Source organism: Squalius cephalus (assembly GCF_949319135.1).
Source record: "Squalius cephalus genome assembly, chromosome: 2".
NCBI lineage: Eukaryota > Metazoa > Chordata > Actinopteri > Cypriniformes > Leuciscidae > Squalius > Squalius cephalus.
In genome coordinates this window covers 15,914,125-15,936,706 of record NC_137123.1, presented here as the reverse complement: position 1 = coordinate 15,936,706, position 22,582 = coordinate 15,914,125, and the positions used below count along the sequence as shown (strand labels likewise).

Sequence of the window (22,582 nt, the reverse complement as noted above, 5' to 3'; positions counted from 1 at the left end):
TAAAGTTTCATTCGGTAACGAGCTATATTTATAAGGCAAAACTAAAAACAGGTTGCATTGATACACGTTTTTCCATTACCATCAGTTACACTGTGATGAAGGTGAATTTCGTGTAAGATTCATAACATATACGGTGTTTTTCATGTAAGAGTTTCCATGATGAAAACATTGTTGACTCTAATGAAGACTAACGTACACTCCGAGTCCGGAGACAAGTACCGCATCGTCGGTTCGAGGACAGGTCCGGGGTTGAGGGCGAAGCAGAGGAGGTCGTTCAAGAGTGCGGGCAGGGTCCGAGGAAGTAGTTTTTGCCTTGTTTGCCTTCGCTGACTGCATATGCAGGTGCTTTGAGCTGAATATTTCCGGGAACGGTGACATGTGATGAGTCAGTGCACGCAGGGCAGCGCGCGCAGTGGGGCTCGGGCACGAGACATGAAGGCATCTGATTGGTTCTTTACATTCGCACCGAATGGCAGTGATTGGTCAGAGTTTTTACTGTCCTGCAGCTGCTACAGAGGTCAGATTTTTTTCATTCCTTTTTCTAAACACATAATGTATTGACTACTATCAGGATGGAAGGACCATTTCACCCAGTATAAAAAAAAGTGTTTCTGAACAGGATTACCTACCCTACCTTTAATTCCTACTGTATCATATTTTATCTAAATTATCAACATGATCAAAAACCTGTTGCACACAATCTACTACTTGCCTTCTGTTGTCTGGTTGATGGTTTATAGTTTTTTTAGCAAGTAAAAGGCGAGTATAATTTTAAAACGTGTCCCTTCAGCTCGTGGGTCATGAGACTTTTTACTGTGAAATCTTCATGGATTTTTTAAGTAAACATAAGAATAACCTTTATAATGTTAGTAATATTTCAAGATGATAATTTTCTGCACTGAAGCAACTTAGGTGTACTAGATCATTCATACATCTTTTGTGAAAAATCATGTTCAAATGTATCAAATATGATCATCAGGCTTTTGAGGAAGGTTTATTAGTTTATCTCTCAATCATCACTGTATTGCATTACATTATATGTTTTAAAATTACAGAGCTTTGATCATAAAACTAAGCATTTAAATATCATCTTACTAAGATATAGAGTGACGACTGATATTTGCATTTTACATCAGTGGTTCTCAACTCTGGTCCTGTTTTTTTTTTTTTTTTTTTGTGTAAACACCCTTACGGAACAAAAATATATGGGAAAATACTGCAAAATATAATGCGATATATAACATAATACATTTCCATATATAGCAAACTAGTGCTTAAATTCTGCAATAAACTGCAATATATGCATTGACCATGTATGGCTATATATTCATACATATAAAATATTTATAAATGAAGACAAAAATAGGATTACATGTAATATTCACAAAGTTTTATCCGCCCAAAAAAAAACAGGTCTGAGACCAGACGCTAACTGGTAGATTGTGTTGGTCTTTATGGAAATGATCCGGCTGAGTCTCTGCTCTTTAACTTCCGCTTCGTCAGTCGATCAAACGTAGAACTTTCCACTCCCATCGGCGCTTTTATGGGATTGCGCTCTCACGATAATTTGGCCTGTTAAGTAAATCTGGCCCTTAGTATTTAATATCTCAGTCTCTCTGTGGTTGTGTAGTTCCTGCTGAACTGAGAGATTAAAGTGTGTGTCGTTGTTCTACAGGTTGAGGATGTGTGAGATCACAAATGAAGGTTGTGCTGCTCTGGCTTCACCTCTGAGATCAAACTCACACCTCAGAGAACTGGATCTGTCTGGGAATATAATAGGAGATAAAGGTCTGAAGCTGCTCTCTGATGGACTGAAGGATCCTCACTGTAAACTGGAGAAACTGGAGTAAGATCGTACATTAATCTTAACTGAGACTAGAATAATGTTATTTTAACCCTTTAATTCCTACTGTATCATATTTGATCTAAATTATCAACATGATCAAAAACCTGTTGCACACAATCTACTACTTGCCTTCTGTTGTCTGGTTGATGGTTTATAGTTTTTTTAGCAAGTAAAAGGCAAGTATAATTTTAAAACGTGTCCCTTCAGCTCGTGGGTCATGAGACTTTTTACTGTGAAATCTTTATGGATTTTTTAAGTAAACATAAGAATAACCTTTATAATGTTAGTAATATTTCAAGAGGATCATTTTCTGCACTGAAGCAACTTAGGTTTACTTGATTATCCATACATCTTTTGTGAAAAATCATGTTCAAATGTATCAAATATGATCATCAGGCTTTTGAGGAAGGTTTATTAGTTTATCTCTCAATCATCATTGTATTGCATTACATTATATGTTTTAAAATTACAGAGCTTTGATCATAAAACTAAGCATTTAAATATCATCTTACTAAGACTTGTTATTGGCAGATATCAAGTGACGACTGATATTTATATGCATTTTATGTCAGTGGTTCTCAACTCTGGTCCTGGGGATTCTTTTATTTATTTATTTAATTTTTTTGCAGTGTAAACACCCTTACAGAACAAAACTATATGGGAAAATACTGCAAAATATAATGCGATATATTACATAATACATTTCCATATATGGCAAACTAGTGCATATATTTTTCAATATACTGCAATATATGCATTGATCATGTATGGCTATATATTCATACATATAAAATATTTATAAATGAAGACAAAAAAAGCATTACATGTAATATTCACAAAGTTTTATCCGTCCAAAAACAGCAGGTCTGAAACCAGACGCTAACTGGTAGATTGTGTTGGTCTTTATGGAAATGATCCGGCTGAGTCTCTGTTCTTTAACTTCTGCTTCGTCAGTCGATAAAACTCAGAACTTTCCACTCCCATCGGCGCTTTTATGGGATTGCACTCTCACGATAATTTGCCCTGTTTAGTAAATCTGGCCTTTAGTATTTAATATCTCAGTCTCTCTGTGGTTGTGTAGTTCCTGCTGAACTAAGAGATTAAAGTGTGTGTCGTTGTTCTACAGGTTGAGTTGGTGTATGATCACAGATGAAGGTTGTGCTGCTCTGGCTTCAGCTCTGAGATCAAACTCACTCCTCAGAGAACTGGATCTGACTCAGAATATAATAGGAGATAAAGGTCTGACGCTGCTCTCTGATGAACTGAAGGATCCTCACTGTAAACTGGAGAAACTGAAGTAAGATCATACATTAAAGCGGGGCTCAGTAACTTCGGGATTTCTTCGCTGTATTCTCGCTTTTTGCTCGAAGGTTTCTCTCTAGAGCTCCCCCCACAGCTTCGGAAAAGATATTTGACAACACTGTTGTAAAAACTCGTTGGCTATTCTCAGACACCAGAGGCTAGCAGATCAACGACATCAAAGCAGATGGGACATTCTTTAAAACGTCTTCTTCATTCGGGTTCGAACAGCGTGAGGGAGCGCAATAATGACGGCATTTTAGCAGATTTCTTTTGGCCGTAAAGCAATTGTTTACATCGCGAGACCTGATATCACGCGAGACTTCCTGACGCGGCGGCCGGTGGCCCGCTGCCCCAAAGTTGCAAGTGCGTATTTTCCGCTCACGGGCACCGGGGGGGTGCGAAACGACCACCATTCAACCCGAAATAAGTAATATAACCATTCCAATGACTCCGAAGCTGTTCAGTTAAGGTAAAAAAAGTTACTTAGTTCACCTTTAATCTTAACTGAGACTAGAATAATGTTATTTTAACCCTTTAATTCCTACTGTATCATATTTGATCTAAATTATCAACATGATCAAAAACCTGTTGCACACAATCTACTACTTGCCTTCTGTTGTCTGGTTGATGGTTTATAGTTTTTTTAGCAAGTAAAAGGCAAGTATAATTTTAAAACGTGTCCCTTCAGCTCGTGGGTCATGAGACTTTTTACTGTGAAATCTTTATGGATTTTTTAAGTAAACATCAGAATAACCTTTATAATGTTAGTAATATTTCAAGATGATCATTTTCTGCACTGAAGCAACTTAGGTTTACTTGATTATCCATACATCTTTTGTGAAAAATCATGTTCAAATGTATCAAATATGATCATCAGGCTTTTGAGGAAGGTTTATTAGTTTATCTCTCAGTCATCATTGTATTGCATTACATTATATGTTTTAAAATTACAGAGCTTTGATCATAAAACTAAGCATTTAAATATCATCTTACTAAGACATGTTATTGGCAGATATAGAGTGACGACTGATATGTATATGCATTTTATGTCAGTGGTTCTCAACTCTGGTCCTGGGGATTATATATATTTTGTTTGCAGTGTAAATAATTTTCTGACTCAGCGTCACTGACAAAACATTTTAAATGTAAAACGTTACTGTTTCCTTCCAATTCTATCCTTCAAACACAATAGTATTTTCTTAATGGTGTGAAGAGCATGACAGTGGTTATGATTGGGCTCCTCTCTGTCTGTGCTCGACACCAACAGCTCCTGCGTGCAGCAGATCGTACAGCACTGAGTCAGCGCACTTATTCAACCCGACCAATGGACCGTTCGATCAGCGAGCGAGTTCTTCATTGCCTGTCATTATACCGTCTGTGTCACTGCTAATCTGCTTAGACGGAGTCAAGTGCTCATCATTGATCATTATTTGCGTGAAAATATTTTCTCAGAACATCTGCTATTTAGATCAGAATATAAAGCACAATTATCATGTGCCAAGCAATCCTCGCTGGCTAAAACATTAAAACACAGCATGCCACAGGAAAAGTGTTCAAAAGCAGTGCATTCACTACAAATATTTCTATTTAAATTAATAAAACATTTTGTAACTTCTGGACAATGATTTCATTAAATTTCAGTGCTTAACTCCATTAATGAGAGTGGCATATTTAACCTAAATGTGTATATCAGATGTAAAACAGTTTCAATCATTCTGTTCACTTCATTACTTCACTCACTCCAGTAAAAGGGTGTGTACGCACGGTACGCACATATTTACACTAGTTTATTTTTTATAAATCCCGATCTGTGCGTGGGAAATTGCGTACACACATTTCAATGCTTTTTTGTGCGTATGCAACGTTTATACATCAGGCCGCTGGTGTTTGAGCCATTATTTACCGCCCAAAAACAGCAAGTCTGAAACAAGACGTTAACTGGTAGATTGTGTTGGTCTTTATGGAAATGATCCGGCTGAGTCTCTGTTCTTTAACTTCCGCTTCGTCAGTCGATCAAACTCAGAACTTTCCACTCCCATCGGCACTTTTATGGGATTGCGCTCTCACGATAATTTGCCCTGTTTAGTAAATCTGGCCCTTAGTATTTAATATCGCAGTCTCTCTGTGGTTGTGTAGTTCCTGCTGAACTGAGAGATTAAAGTGTGTGTCGTTGTTCTACAGGTTGAGGAGGTGTGAGATCACAGCTAAAGGTTGTGCTGCTCTGGCTTCAGCTCTGAGATCAAACTCACTCCTCAGAGAACTGGATCTGACTCTGAATATAATAGGAGATAAAGGTCTGACGCTGCTCTCTGATGAACTGAAGGATCCTCACTGTAAACTGGAGAAACTGGAGTAAGATCATACATTAATCTTAACTGAGACTAGAATAATATTATTTTAACCCTTTAATTCCTACTGTATCATATTTGATCTAAATTATCAACATGATCAAAAACCTGTTGCACACAATCTACTACTTGCCTTCTGTTGTCTGGTTGATGGTTTATAGTTTTTTTTTAGCAAGTAAAAGGCAAGTATAATTTTAAAACGTGTCCCTTCAGCTCATGGGTCATGTGACTTTTTGCTGTGGAATCTTTACGGATTTTTAAGTAAACATAAGAATAACCTTTATAATGTTAGTAATATTTCAAGATTATCATTTTCTGCACTGAAGCAACTTAGGTTTACTTGATTATCCATTCATCTTTTGTGAAAAATCATGTTCAAATGTATCAAATATGATCTTGATGATGAAATTTGAGGAAGGTTTATAAGTTATCTGAACTGAGAGATTAAAGTGTGTGTCGTTGTTCTACAGGTTGATATCTTGTAATATCGCAGCTGAAGGTTGTGCTGCTCTGACTTCAGCTCTGAGATCAAACTCACACCTCAGAGAACTGGATCTGTCTGGGAATAATCTACGAGATGCGAAGAGTGTGAAGAGTCTCTCTGCTTTAAAAGATAATCCACATTATAAGATCAAGACACTGCAGTAAGTATTGATTCTTATCATATAATAATGTCACTTGAACTAGTCAATCCTCTGATCAGATGTGTCAGTAATGCATGTGTTACTGTCTGTGTTTTATTTACTGACAGTTATTCAACGGCTGTGACTATGGGGTCAATATAGAGACATCATCATCAACACTGAAGTCATGTGACCTTTATTGGATTTACTGTGTATAAATGTACATTAATATTTTGTATAATATCTAATAAAGTTTTCTTATCATTTATCTATTATTAGTGAATTGTTTTTTTTATTTTTATTATTCATCCATCTCAGTAAAGTGAGCAGCTCAACACAATCACAGTAACAGTAATGAACTTCAGAGCTGAGTTTCATCTGTGTTTCGGGAACTGGATTATTTATAGGGTTTAATGATGATGATGATGATTTTAATGTCTTTGTCGAAAGTCTTCCTGAGATTTGATTGAAGCTCATCTGAAGAGGATATTTGCCATTGTCACATTATTATTGTTCTGTCTTTATGTCGGTGTGTGTGAAAGTCAAATTATTGTGATTAAGGTGCAAATGTCTGTCATCACATGATCACTATGAGTGAGCCTATATTAATCGCTTCAGAAACAGCTAGTGCTACACCATCAATATTTAAACTAAATCAGTTATTCCTTTCAGCACAAACACAACATTTTAATATGTAAATTAGGCTAATTATAGCATATCTTATACACTAAAGTAAGCGAAGTTTGCTCTTGGAACAGAATGGCTTCTCAGAATTGTTGATGTTTGTAAATTTACAATTGAATTGTGATTAAACAAATGCCGGGAAAGAGCGCTAATCACACATATTCTCAAATATATCCTACACAATCTCAGAAAACAGTCAAACTAATAGTTAATATTGTAGCCGCAAAAAAAATATACCGAGCAATAATAAATGTCACAGAACACACAAGTAGAATAAATTTTTTTTTTTTTTTTAAATAATAATTAATTATTATTAATTATTATTATTAATAATAATTAATAATAATAAAAAAAAATAAAAAAAACAGTTATAATGTAGACATTGACAAAAGTGTCCTCTAAACTTAGAAAATATCAGAATAGATCCGATCGATGCATTCGGAAAAGTAGACCAGACATTTTAATAGAAATACAGAAAACATTATACAGAATTAAAATGATGGGACTTACAGTGATATTTTTATGGGTGACCGCACATATTGGTATCCAAGGAAATGAAATGACAGATAAGGCAGCAAATTAAGCCACAAAATACAACGACATTAACTTAAAGGGTACATAACATGCACAGTTTCACCTAATCTCATGTTAATCTTGAGTACCTATAGAGTAGTAGTGCATCCTTAATATCTCAAAAAAGTGTTTAGTTTTATTAAATTTATAAAAGAAAAATACAGCTTTCCGATTCTCTCCGGAAAAAGCCGAACTCCTGGAGGCGGAGCTATAGAGTCAAGCGGTAGTCCTTGATTTCCAGCAAAAGACAGAAATCTGATCCAGTTGTACTTACATGAATGGGGTCTTTTATCACTGGGACCACTCCACGTTTTAATAGCAAACGATTTGCAAATCCAGCGTCGACCTGAGCCTTGTTAATAAAACATTCGTCACTGAAATGGCCAGAACACACAACCGCACTTCCTACACTCCGTTGCTGCCTCCACTGCATCCACTGTTCCTGTAACACTGGGTTCTTTGGAAAGCTGGACACGGTAAGCTCTCTCACATCCAAATACACAGTTTTTTGGAGACATTCTTGAACAAATCCTATGCAGCGCTGGCTGCCGATGATTTCCTGTTGAAGCGCGTTGATGTGCGCGGTCTCGTTCTCCTCTGGTCGACATGCGCGCGGATGAGCTTTTCCGAGAGAAATGCTCATATAAGGAGTTCCACTCTGGTCTACGTCATTAGATCCACGGTCGAAAAAAAACCAGCCGAAACTTGTACCAACCCGGAAGTAAGATTTTCGGCACAGAAATTCTCCGTTATTCGTCCAAAATATTTTTTTAAAACTTTGCCCATGTTTAACATGAGAATCCATCTCTTTAACACTGTAAACAACTCTGAATACATGAAACACCATGGTACCCCCCCTTTAAGTTTTATAAGTGAGAATGAAATCAAGAGTATTATTAAGGAAAGATTGAAGGTAAGGTGGCAAAAACAATGGGATATGGAAAAGAAAGGTCGATGGTTTTATAGAATTCAAAGTGGGATAAATGAGAAGTGCAGGAAAAAACATGAGAGATGAGATGATAATATCAAGGATGAGATTTGGACATACAAGACTAAATGGTACACTTTATAAAATGGGTAAACATGATACGGGAAGGTGTGAATTTTGTGGGCAAGAAGAAACTGGAACATGTTATGCTATACTGTCAGAAATACGAGCCTGAAAGAAGGATTCTAATGCAAAATCTAGAAAAAATACAAATGCAATTTATATTAGGAGATATTTTACAAAATGACTCTGGAAATTAATGTTATAGTTTTATTTTTCAATAACTAATTTGTAGGAGAGGATATAAAAATGTAATTTTGATCCACACTCCATACCAGTCGGTGGCGGTAATACACCAGTTCAACCGCCAATAAAATCTCAAAGAAGAAGAAGATCCGATTGATGTGATTGGTGATCTTCTCCTCTTCCTGGCACTCAATCATCGCACTCTGACATCTACACTTCTGTCTGCGGATTGCGGAAGCAGCAGGAGTCGGAGGACAGGCGATAATAAAGCGTTTTTGGAAGACACTGTTTGAAGGAATTAAACGTATGCCATTGTCTGTTTTCTTCTGGTTGATGTTTATATGACGTCTTTATTAATTCAGTTCAGTTCAATTTTATTTATATAGCACGTTTCAAAACAACCATAATTGACCAAAGTGCTTAACAAGATCCAAAATCAAAGAGATAATATACACAAACAATACACAATATACAATACAAAATAGCCAACAGTAGAAAAAGGTCAAGTTCATATCAAAGCTCAACTTGAATTGAAAGCCAATGCATAGTAATGGGTCTTAAGCAAGGACTTGAATGTTTCAATGGTCCGAGCTTTTCTTACATGAATAGGTTGTTATTTGGAGCAGCCACTGCAAATCGGTCACCTTTGTTTTTTAACCTGGATCTGGGCACATCGAGGAGCCATCTAATCGATTATTATCTTGTAATAATAATAATCACCCTTTATTACTCATACCTAAGAAGTTAATGTGTTATTGTTTTAAACATGGTCGTCAGGTGTGTTAAAATCAGTTGAACATTTAAAACAATTAAAATGACTCTTCTGTTCACGTGTTTTAAAGCATCAGTGTTTTTTTCTGGTTATGATCCAGTCAAATCTGCTCACCTTTATTTATTTAATTCTTTATATAATACAAAGTTTCAAAGCAGCCTCGCAGTATAAGTCGACTGGATTTGACTTTGCTGATCTGATTAAGCTTTAAATGAGGCTTTCTTGGCAGGCATCAGTTTTAATTTCATCCACAGATGTGAGTCTCTTGACTGTCACGTGTGTGCCGAGATAAACACAGTGCTGATGTTCTCTGATCTCCCAGCATGCAGTGCACAGCCTCCTCTCTTCATGAGCTCCCGCAGACGGGCAGCGATCGGGCCAAACTCACCCAGTTGCCCGCCAAGGACTCGTCCTCCATAGACAGCGCCTCTGAGCTGGGCGGCCCCAGAGCGCTGACCTTTGACCTGCTGAACATGGTGATCTGCTTCAAGCGGATGGCCATCTTCCTGGAGCCCGTCACAGACACGCTGGAGGTGCTGCGGTTCCTGCTCGGGTGAGACACGGCCCTTACAAATCACACTGACACCTGCACATCTCGCACTGCTTCTGTACTTCAGGAGACTGTATCATGTGACTCTCATCAGAAGGCTTTTGTGTTTGTTCCAGCCAGTTGTGAAACGCATCTCTGAGTTGTTTTTGCTGCTGTGTGTCCCAGTGTTCAGCTCTGATGCTGTGTGTCCCAGTGTTCAGCTCTGATGCTGTGTGTCCCAGTGTTCAGCTCTGATGCTGTGTGTCCCAGTGTTCAGCTCTGATGCTGTGTGTCCCAGTGTTCAGCTCTGATGCTGTGTTTTAGGTGGAGGATGCCGCTGTGCTCCCTGTCGATCTGCGTTCTGCTCAACATCCTCTTCCTCACGCTGAGTGAAGGTTGATACTGTATATTGTACAGTACATATGGCTGTACTGTGTATTGTACTGTGGCTACGGTCACATCATCCAGGTGGATGCTGCACATTGGTGGTGGTTGAGGAGATTCCCCCTTCCATGTAAAGCGCTTTGAGTACCCAGAAAAGTGCTATATAAATGTAACAAATTATTATTATAGGGTCCTGGAAATGCGGTTATCCGACTCAGTCGGTGGTGCTGTTAAACATCTCGCCACTAATATAAAAGTTTCCTTCATTTAGATTTTCTTGAGGGAACATCATGTGTCCTCCGATTTCCAGTGAGGTGAGTGTTACAGATACAGTTTAAGTAATCTCTTAAATTTTTCTACATAGACCTACATTTTGGTTTAAAGTAGACTAGTGAATTTGCATTCAGAACGCCAATACTTCTTACTAGAAATGATAGTAGAGTCTATAGAGAAACGGTGTTAAACGTTGTGTTGTGACAATCTTCTTTTAAAAACAATAGTTCAATTTTTGTATTTGAATATTTAGCTCCTGACATCATATTTATGAAGTTTCAAAGACTTGGATTTCTCTAATAGGTTTATCAGCGCAATATAAAACTGTCTTTCAAGTGTTTTTGACATAAAGTACAGGAATACTGACTGTAAATAATGTGGAGCAATGTGATGATATTCGCGAGTTAAGGCCATTTCTGCTCTTACTTAAAACTTATTTATCCTCAAAACGGTGCCAAATAAAGAGTCGGCAGGTACTGAATGTAATGGGTTATCAATATAACTATGTGGTTTTACAGATACTTTTTACTTTTCATGCACATGGATCCATTTCGTGATTTCCTGAGAATGACTAGTTGTAATTAATTTAGCTTATTCTTAATTCCTTTCATGTTCATTTAAAGGTCCCATATTGTACACCTTTCTGAAGTTTTGTTTTAGGTTTTGATGTCCTTAAGAATATATATTTGCGGTATAATTACCAAAAACCATCCCAATATATTGGGGGGGGGGGGGCAGTTTACCTGTGAGCAGTGCATCCTGTGAACAACGTTTTTCATCTCTCAGGCTCATAAAGACTTATTTGAGGTCAACTATGACAGAAAAGAGACTATCGAGTTTGGCTGTACTCAGCATTGAATCAAAACGCACAAGGGCATTAGATCTAGATACATTTGTGAAGCGTTTTGCTGAGCAACATGGAAATCACCACATTCAGCTGTTAAAGGCATGACAACTTCATGTTATACTCACTGGTGAGCCTTTACAAAGCTGTTAAAATGATGACCTCAACAGAATCTGTACTTTAAATTTACTTTTTTGTACTTTAAGTGTTTATATCTTTGTTTTGGCAACTGTGAACCTTTAATAAAACCAAAAGTGTGAGAAACAAAGTTTAAAATGTGACACTGGTGTAAATGGTGTAAATCCTGCTGAACATGAAGCAGTGTTATTGTTGTTGTTTTATAATGTTTCTTCTTTTGTATATACAGTATAAAACTGTCCAGAAACGGCCTGTATGAACATACTCACTAAATGTTTTTGTACTTTTTCAGACTGGGAGCTAAATGTATTTTTATGTGACTTCTTTTCAGGTTTGTGGAGATGTTGATGTAACATACCCTTTGTAACTCTGTGAGCCTTTTTGTTGATTTGTTGATACAGCAGCTCATATTCACATGCATGAAATGTCCCTTTCATGTCGCCTTAACTGCTGTGAATATTGTATATACTGTACAGTATTTCTCATCACTTTTTCAGTAAAGACCTTATCTGTCAAAAAAAAATTAAAGTTACTGAGGGACAAATGGGGAGAATGTGTGTTCTGAGTAAACAATAAAAGCGATGTCCAGTACCTTGTTTGAGTGTCTTGACCCATTTATTTCCACAGTGTATTTACGCTCACTTTAGTACAGCTCAGTCCATAGATCTTCATGGGTACTTTTTCTTTGTATAGTTTCTTCTTGTACAAATGCTGCCACTCATCACCTGTGTCTTACCTTAATGCCTTTCCTGTGATAATGCCCCTAACTTCTATCATACTTCTATCTCCTATTAAGTGAGATCACATTGTATGGTTACTTATTCCTAATATGAACTGTTTCACATGAAACCTCAAATGCAAGACATTGATTGCATGAGATTACGTTTGTCTGTATGAGTTTGTAAATGGCCGCCTGTGCCCTTTTGTAGTGTGTAGCGGAGCACGGGGCAAGTTGTAACACACTTGTTTTAAATACTTCCTCACATGCTAGCATGACGAAACTTGGTGTATTTACTAGTTGCCATATTAACACTATATAGAGAAAAAATATATAAAAATAATAATTTTTTTGGAAGATATCCATAGACATTTATTAAACCATAGCAAAATATTTTTTTTTACTTAAGTTAATTTTTCATCTCTATTTTTGGTTTATTTAAAATTAGACAAATCAGATATTATTTTAATCTCCAATATGTTATTTAACAGTTGAAATAGTTATTTAATGCTTCGCTAACTAGCAGAAGACACTAGCCGGGTTTAAATCCCAGTTGTGCAGGTGGGGCATGTTGTCACACTGTGTTACAATGTGCCCCTATTAGAAATATGCTATTATATTCTATACTTTTATTAATTATATTGAGAAAACATGAGAAAAAGGTGAATAAAGACTGAGAGTCAATGTTCAGAAATGAACTATGTTGTATAGCTGTGTTTTCCTGTGTTCGTAGTCAAAACTCAAAAATGAGTTTATATTTAATTATTAAAAAATGCCATTATTTTATATGAAAAATGTAATACTTGTATTTTATTTAGAAAATATTTTAGTTTATCTTGTATTTTTTTTTTTTATTAGATCAGATAACATTTTAAGCTGTCATATGGTCATGTTACAGTGTGCCCCACACATGTAACAATGTACCCCACCTATGGGGCATGTTGTCACATTTCACTTCCATTCTTTCAGGGTATATCCAGAAAAAAAGTATATACTGTATTAATAAAACTAAACCACATAATTGTACTTGACATGTGTGAATGTGGGAAAAAATAAATACTCTGAACCGTAAGTATATTTACACAAACTGAGAAAGGTGTGTGTGTGTGTGTGTGTGTGTGTGTGTGTGTGTGTGTGTGTGTCACTGAGAAAAGTGTCCTTCATTGACGTCAGTGCTGCCACAAACGTGCCAACATGCGAAACTGTCTCGAGAAAATGAGAGAGAGAAACTCGGTTACTTCATTCTAGTGTTCATAAATATATAGGCTACATCATGTATAGGCCTAGGCTATATAAATCTTTCAAAAGTATCAGCTTTAATAATTAGGTGATTGTTAAAATTATTAAAAGCTTCGAGCATGATTTTTCTTAGAGTCTGTTATTATTCCATATTGTTTGAATAATTTCCCAACAGAAGACCCTGTATTTAACTCTGCATCAGTAAGTTGTACTTTTCCATCACGTAACATCAGCTTCCTGAAGCAAAAATATTAAAGATGAACATAAATTGCTATAAACACAAATTGCTGTAAATGTCTTTATCATTTCCGTCAACAGAGGGAGACACGGGCCAGTGTTGTAGTCCAGTTGGTAGTGCTCATATTAAATAATACTGTTACCGAGGTGATAAAAGCACCACGTTTTACATGAAGCTTCTTTAGGACCTCCTGAATGATTTCAGTCTAGCCCAGCTGAAATATTGAAATTTAGTGTCAAATCACTTAAAAAACAATATTCATGAAAAACGTTTTAGTTTTTTTTTTTTTCCTCTCAAGTAAAACTTTCAGGGTAATGGCCTTTTAAGACCACTGAATAAGCTTCCTTTTGTTAATTTGTGCTCAGGCCAGTAGATCTTCCAAATTATAAGTGTAAAATAGAGTGCCAAGACACCTTATACCTCAAAAAACTAAAAAAATCCCTGTATAATATAGGCGGAATTATTAAAAAAGGCAGCAAAAATGCTTAAATGTTAAGAGATCTTGGTTTTCTCTTTTATTTTTCAATACAACTAGGTCATTCATATAGCTATCTACTGAGTTCATAGTTTGGTCATTAGTTTTATGTTACTCTGCCTCACATCACATTAAATCCTGTTTGTGTGTGACAGTACATAGCTAGATGTACTTTCAGTTATTTTGGTTTCCTATTGTAGACGTGTTGCAGGTCAGAATGTCTTGATTAGTTCGTTCTTTTATGCTTACATAACATTAGTTTCTGAAACTTCAACATGGAGCTGAACTGGGCTCTATGTATTATTTGCCAGAAAGAAACACCTGAGACGTCCCTTGCAGACACCTGGGACAAGTGGTGATAAATCTGATGCCTATAGATCATTTCTTGCTAATGACGAGCAATTCAGGCCGATTGACAATCTTCCAACTAAACTCTATTTTGGGAATGATGAAACTGCTAGCAATTTTGCTTCACATTCTGCTTCTTGGCACAAATCTTGCCACCTAAAGTTTATCAATTCAAAGCTTATGAAAGCGACAAAGAAGAACGTGCGGGATGCTGTTGAATCTGGAGGGGGAAAGACAATGAAACGCCAACGACTGGATGTTCGAAAGTGCTTCTTCTGTGAGGGTGGCATAGATCAAGGTGCTCTCCGTGAAGTATCAACGTTTGATACTGACAGGAATAAGAGAAGAGATATTTTGATGAAGACGCTCTCATCCTGGTAAAAGCTGCGCAGATTATTAGAAATGACATATTCAACTATACAGGCTTCAAATTCACTGGCTCCTTCCCAGAAAGATGTCAAGAAACCTCACTTCCTTCAAGCCTAAAGTCTCTTATCTCAATGTCTCCAACTTGAAAGATCAAGAGAAATGTGTGGCTCAGGCTTGCCTCACAATGGGACAAGCCTATAACAGTAATGTACTCTGTCCACATTTCTCACACAATCCCATTGGATGTTTAGATATTAGATGTAATTCAAACCTGTATGTCCCATCCTTAATCTTGTAATTATATTTTCCTCCCTCCTGTGTCCCCCATTCTACCTTTTGCCTCTTTCTTTTGAATTGCATTTAAATGTCTCCCTTTAGTCTCATTATCCCAATACTGTTGCCACTTTTTACTCATTTTTTTCTTTTATTTCTTTTTATAATTGAAGTCTTTATTTATTTTTAACATTTTTTTAACAAAATAAAACCAAAACACCCATAAAAAAAAAAAAAAAAAAAAAAAAAACAGCTTCCAAACACATCATTAATTTACATTTACATTTTGGGCCTGTTATCAATAACCACTACAGACATACACACGTATAAAAATAAAAAGGTACAATAAAATCAAATTATAAAGTGCCTATACATGTAACACCACAAAAATAATAGACTTAACAAAAGAGAAGCGCACTAAACAATAAAAAATCCATCAATCTCAGTCAAAAACCCTTCCCCAAGATTTGTCAAAACCCTCCATATCATCATTAATCCTGGCCAAGAATTTTTCATATGACACAATTTTCAGCATATTTTCCTTCCACCTGTTAAACTCTGGAGGAGATGGATCCTTCCACACACTGAGAATCACTCGAGCAGCTGTAATCACCCCCACCTTTATAACCACAAAATCATATTTCAAAACTCCCGGTAACACAGACTGATCCCCTAATAAGCACAGTCTTGGTGACATGGGTATTGTCACGCCGATCCACCTTCCTATACTGTCCAGTACTCTTTGCCAAAATTGGTAAACTGTCCCACATTCCCAAATAGCATGCAGAAATGTCCCTGGATCTGAGCTGCATTTCCAGCATATATTATTAGGCATAATTCCCATTCTGTGAAGTTTAGAAGGAGTAAAGTACCATCTATGTATTAATTTGTACTGAGTAAATTTACCCCTGGCCTCTCTTATATATTTATTGGAATGTGACAGAACTTTGCACCAATCTTCTTTACTAATGACACAACTCAGATCTCTCTGCCAGATGGTCCTCAAATTTTCACATATCTCTTTTTTTAAATTGTTAAATAATTTGTAGAAAACAGCTGCTCTATGTGCTATACCTGACAATTTTAAAAACTCCACCACTGCATTTGTGCTTTGAGTAAATTTCCCTTTGGTAATACAATCCCTTATTTGTAAATATTTCCAAAAATTATTTTCCCTAGTCAGACCATATTTTTGGGTTATTTCAACAAAGGACATAAACACTCCCTCTGAATAAAGATCACTTATCCTGTGTATGCCTTTGACAAGCCATTCATTCCAATATACAGTTTTTTTCCCAATCTGTGCAGCAGAGTTGTTCCATAACGAGGCATAGGGTTGTCTTAAATGAGATGCTCCACAAATCTTGTGTACCTCTACCCATACAGCTTTAGAATACATGAGTACCGGGTTATGATGAAAGTCCTGTCCATTATTAGCTGATCCCTGTGAGAGAACATCCATGGGCGTAAAAGGGCTCACTAATTCCTGTTCAATCTTGATCCAACTCAGTTCAGAGTCCAACCCTGTCCAGTGTTTGACCAGTCTTGACATTTCAAATGCTAAATTATACAGTTTCACATTTGGAAGAGCCATTCCCCCAATGTCTCTAGAGGCCCACATTTTCTTTATATTAACTCTTGGCTTCTTCTTGTTCCACAGAAAATCTTTAATTATCTTCTCAAATTGACTAAATATATGTGAAGGAATTCTTACAGGTAACATCATGGAAACATAATTGAACTGCGGGGCCACCACCATTTTAATCACATTAATTTTTCCCCATAATGTAAGATTCAATTTTCCCCATTTATCCAGATTTGTTTTTATTTTTAGGAGGAGAGGTTCCATATTTGAAAGCATAATGTCTTCTAAGTTTGGGTTTAATAATATTCCTAAATACTTCATACCTGAAGGTAAACACTTGAAATTGAATGTAGTAATATACCTAGAATGGCATGATGCTGAAAGCGGCATGCCTTCCGATTTGTACCAATTTATTTTATAACCTGACAACCTTGAAAATGACTCAACACATGAGAGCAACGCCGGTAAAGATTGCATGGGATCAGTTAACACTGCTAAGATGTCGTCGGCATACAGAAACAGCTTGTGTTCCGTACCCCCTGCGTGAACACCTCTGATATCTGTATTAGCGCGAATAGCTAGAGCCAGTGGTTCCAGAAATATCGTGAAGAGCAGTGGGGACAAAGAACACCCTTGACGGGTCCCGCGTGAGAGATGGAAAAAGTCTGACACCAATCCATTTGTCAAAACTGCTGCCCTCGGACAGGAATATATAGTTTTCACCCAGCTACAAAATCCAGGCCCGATCCCGAACCTTAAAAGGGCTGCCATAAGAAAGCCCCATTCTACCCGGTCAAAGGCCTTCTCCGCATCAAGGGAGAAGGCCGCCACCGGATCTAGACTAGATTTACTTTTGTGTATAAGATGGATAAGTCTTCTCATATTATCACCCGAACACCTATTCTTAATAAAACCAACTTGATCCCCATTGATAATGTCTGGCAATATCTTATCCAAGCGGGAGGCTAAAACCTTAGTCAGAATCTTACAATCAACTCCTAAAAGGCTTACTGGTCGGTAATTCGCTGGATCTGAAATATCCCTATCCTTTTTAGGAATAAGGGAGATTAGTGCATCATTAAATGTACCTGGTAAGGAGCCTATTTCTAGTGCCTCAAGATAAACTTTATGCAAGACTGGAGCCAAAATATCAATATATTTCTTATAATATTCAATCGGGAAGCCATCCAAACCTGGCGACTTCCCATTTTTCATTGATGAAATAGCAGCTCTGACCTCTTCTTCCGTTATAGGTGTATCCAGCCTTGTTTTTTGTTCACCAGAGAGAGTTGGTAATTGTAGACCTGCGAAAAATGTCTCCATCTCCTCCTCATTAAACGCACCAGCAGAAGTATACAAATCTTGATAGAATGATTTGAAAATTGAATTTATTTCCTTTGATGAGGTTACCACTTGGTTATCTTTTTTAATCATTGATATATTGTTTAGGTTATCTTGCTGCTTCAGTTGTCTCGCTAATAATCTACCATTCTTTTCACCACCTTCATAAAATTTTGTTCTAAGCCTAAATAAGGCATATTCAGCCTTTTTATTATAAACATCATTTAACTGATATTTTAATTTACAAATAGTCTGGTATTTATCATTTGAATATTGTCTCGCCAAATCCTTCTCCAATTCACGTATTTCTTTTTCCAAAGTTTTTTCTCTTTCTAAATTACTTTTTTTAACTTTTGTCGCATATGCAATTATCTTTCCTCTTATATATGCTTTGGACGCTTCCCAAACCGTGGCTACTTTATCTGTGGAACCCATATTTATTTCAAAGAAAATTTTCAGATCCTTTGTTAACTCCTCACTAAACATTTTATTTTGCAACAACACAGTGTTGAGCCTCCAGCGACCCCTCTTTGTTTTATCTGTGTTCAAATCGATTTGTAACTCTACTGTGGCATGATCACTAATGGCAATGGTTCCAATCTCACAACCTACAACTGCATCTACCAAAGACTTTGATATTAAGACGAAATCTATCCTTGAATATGTTTTATGACAATTAGAATAAAATGTATATTCCCTTGAACTAGGATTAACTAATCTCCAAATGTCTACTAGGCTCAGATCCTCTGTCAGCAAATGAATAGCCTCTCTGTCCTTAGGTGAAGACCTACCCCTGGGTTTGCTCTTGTCAATTATCCCATCCATCACCTGGTTGAAATCTCCGGCCAATATAATCTGCCCTTCACGATCACCTATTATCTTGTTAATTCCATGGAAAAAATCTGGCTCTTCTTTATTAGGTGCATAAATATTACACAAAATTGTTCGAACCCCGTTAATTAAAACTTCCAAACATATAATGCGCCCTTCCTTATCATTATATTTTTTCAGCATCACAAAGCTTAAATTTTTATTTATAAGGATCAAAACACCATTTTGTTTGCTTGAGTATGAACTATGAAAGACGGTGCCCACCCAATCTCTTTTAAACTTTTTTGCCTCTTCCTCTCCTACAATGTGAGATTCCTGGATAAATGCTATATCTGTATTTTTAGATTTTAAGTATGTCAGAACCTTCCTTCTTTTAACTGGGTTCCCACATCCTTTTATGTTCCATGATATTACTTTAATATACCTATTCATCTCTTTCTAAAAAAAATATATATATATAAAAAAAATGAAGGGACACTCCTTGTGCACTTAACAAATCTGCCCAAAGCCAAAAACATTACACAACTCAAATATATATATAGGTACTCAATATTATAAAACACATCTGGCCCATTCAAACTAGCTGTCTTAGAAAAATCAAACATGAACAAAATGAACACTCTTCTTTGCATAGCAACCCAGAACAACGTTGCTAAGCGACCACCCCCTGCCCTCCCTCCCCTCCTACCCCTCCTACCCATCCCAAACTAACTATAGCTTGAGTTGAGTCTCTAAAACTTTACTTGGTCCGTGAGACACATTAGATGTACGACGGCAGCACAACCCATGCAGCCCCGTTCTGCCCATTGCTTGTTACCTTATAGTTTTCAGTTGACAAACACTTCTCCATAATGTTACATTAAGTCTCGCACTCCTCTAAGTCGACTCCTGCAGAAATTTATCAGCCTTCTTTCCATCTTTGAACGTTTTCTTTTGTCCGTTCCACATAAACATAAGTGTTGCAGGATAAGCCAGCCTATGCTTCACTTGTAGCTCTCGAAGACGCTTCTTCGCCGGGTTGAACGCTTTTCTCTTCTCCGCCAACTCCCTCGTAACATCCTCAAAGAAGGAAAGCTTAGCGCCTTCCCAGTCGATCCCCCGTTTCTCTCTGGCCACTCGCAGTACTTTCTCCCTAGCAGATGAACGTAGAAAGCGGACAAGTATCGCCCTGGGAGGTTTATTAGGGTCCGGCATTGGTGCAGGGGAACGATGCGCACGCTCAATTTCAAATTCACTTCCAGAAAGCTCAAATGCTTTATCCAGAATCTCCATCACATATTGATCCACTTTTCCGGGTTCCTCCACACCTTCTTTAAGTCCGATAATCCGTACATTATTTCTCCTACTACGATTTTCAAGGTCCTCCACGCGTGACCATAACACCTCCAACCTCTCCTCGCATTTGTCCACTTTTGCCTCAGTAAGCGCGCTAGCATCTTCAATGTCTGATATACGCTGTTCCGCCTCTCCCAGCCTCCCTTTTATATCTTCCACTGAATCTTTCAGTTCTTTAGTTGTGTCTTTAATATTGGTGACATCTTTTGCCACCACCTGAAGAGTAGCATTCATTTTCTTTATTTCTTCTAAAACGTCCTTTTTGCTGTCGCTCCCCATGCTCTCCTCTGTTGCCGCTGGAGGGGCGTCATCAGTCGCAGGTGTGCTTTCAGGCGGCTCTAGCTCCGGGGTCTGGGCCGGGGCGAGGCTAATGCTAGCTTGTTTCTTCCTCGTGGTAGCTCCCTTGAAAAAGTTCGCTTTGTTATTATTTGCCATTTTTCCGAAGGCTGCAGTCCTAGAGAAACCTCAAAGTCGACAAGGGGTGTCGAAATTATGACCACAATTGAAGTGTATATCTCAAAATTCAGAACATTAATCAACGGGCTTTAGGAGCTACTCTAGCGTGCGGCCATCTCTCTCGGTGGTCCCACGTGACTCTTTTTTCTTTTATTTCTGATTTTATTTCTCTTATACGTATGTGGTAGCTCAATTTCTACCATTTCATCATCTACTGCTTGCTTAGCTAATTTATCTGCTTCTTCATTCCCTTTAATTCGCACATGGGCTGGATCCCTCATAAACTGTACTTCTATCCTATACCTTGTTTTAACTCAAAGAGATTTTGAAGGATTTCCATTACTATGTATTGCCTTGATTCTGACTTTTGGTTATCAACACTGACCATTGCTGAATATGAATCTGAACATATGACCGCATTTTGTATTTCTATTGCAAGCAGAATAGCCGTCAGTTCACCTGTATTTACTGACAGTTGATCACGTATTCAAGCTTTTCTCTTTATCTGTAACTTTGGACCATTGACTGCCACTCCTACTCTCCATCCTTTTTTTGGAAGCATCTGTGTATATCTATTTCCGTACTTAAGCCCTAAATATTCATTTGTTCTCATTTCTTCCATCTCAATACTTCCTTCTGTTTGTCTTATCTTCAGTAAAGTTAAATCTATTGAGAATCCATAACGGGTAATGTGGGTACATCACTCTTATACACATCTATATTTACTTTATACACATCTATATTTACTTTATACACATCTATATTATTCTTTCCTTGTTCCCAACATATTCCTTGTATATTCTTTGTTGGATGTACCTCATCATGACTTTTATTATTTGACCAATATACTGCCATTAACTGTTGCCTTCTATCAAGCAGCATTTCATTTATCTCTACTTGCATTGCTGCAATAGGTGTTGTTGGACATGCCCCACTGTAAAGTTCCTTGATTTTCCACTAGATGGCGTTATTTCTACCCAGATTATTTATCCTTAGTTTAATGGTTATAATGCTCTCACCTGTGTTGAATCATACCTAATGATAAACCCTATTTAAGGCCTCACGGCCTTTTGTTCTTGTTCAGTCCTGATGTTAGCCAAAGTGTTGTCATTCCTAAGAATTTTTGGGTTTGAGATTTTTTTCCCTGCCTTCTGTTTTGTTCTTTGATTACCTGCATTTCCCAAACTTTATTATAGAACTCTAACATTACTTTCAACGATTCCTCGCTTAACTGCTAAATCATATAATAGCTGATTTCATCTTGACCAGGAGCAGTTTCCCTCATTCTCATCAGAGCTCGTTTTAGTTCCGGCATTCCTAATGGGACATCCATTATATCATCTCTTTCTTCTCTTTTTTTCCAATAGCTGAGTATGTTCTTTTAATATTTCCTCCCTTTTTCTCTTAAATTCTTCATTCAGATTTTCCGTACTTTACTTTAGTTTACTTTTATAAATGTATTATAAAACATTTCTGCTTTATCACTGTTTTCTACTGCTATAACTTCCCCTTCATTTAAACGGGATATTCAATCTCCTTAATTCCATTCATCCTTCTGATCATATTCCAAACCTCTTCTATTGATGTTTCCCTATTCTGTCACAGAAATCTCTCCAATGTTGCCTTTTTGCCCTTCTTACCACAATTTTTACTTTTGCCTGTTCTCTCTTATAGTCCATTAGATCTTGATAGTTATGCCTTCTTACCTTTGCTCTCCTTTTCCTTCTAATAGCTTCATCACACTCCTTATTCCACCATGGTACCATTTTAATCTTTCTTCTTCCTTTGCTTTTAGGAATATTACTAACTGCTGCATTTTTCATG

The 22,582-nt window shown here is 37.1% G+C and overlaps 2 protein-coding genes across 4 annotated transcripts in view; both read left to right on the top strand.

Annotated features, from left to right (window-relative positions):
* The window catches only part of LOC307172813 (NACHT, LRR and PYD domains-containing protein 12-like), a 166,871-nt gene that overhangs the window by 107,575 nt on the left and 36,714 nt on the right, over nt 1–22,582 (top strand). Inside the window, exons 11-15 of one of the 3 annotated variants that reach the window (XM_079895464.1) lie at nt 1,676–1,846; nt 2,973–3,143; nt 5,330–5,500; nt 5,967–6,140; nt 6,248–6,393. The exons of 1 other annotated variant lie outside the window; for it this stretch is intronic. In XM_079895464.1, coding sequence (XP_079751590.1) covers nt 1,676–1,846; nt 2,973–3,143; nt 5,330–5,500; nt 5,967–6,140; nt 6,248–6,281 — 721 coding nt within the window. In that variant the 3' untranslated portion in view covers nt 6,282–6,393. Of the gene's footprint in view, nt 1–1,675; nt 1,847–2,972; nt 3,144–5,329; nt 5,501–5,966; nt 6,141–6,247; nt 6,394–22,582 lie in introns of those variants that run through there. One more of the 3 variants, XM_079895463.1, reaches the window with a different exon arrangement.
* LOC307154751 (protrudin-like) lies at nt 9,377–10,311 on the top strand (the record flags this gene model as incomplete). Its single annotated transcript, XM_079864840.1, has 3 exons — nt 9,377–9,387; nt 9,705–9,935; nt 10,236–10,311. The coding sequence occupies 3 exons, from the start codon at nt 9,377–9,379 to the stop codon at nt 10,309–10,311; spliced, it is 318 nt and encodes a 105-aa protein (XP_079720966.1).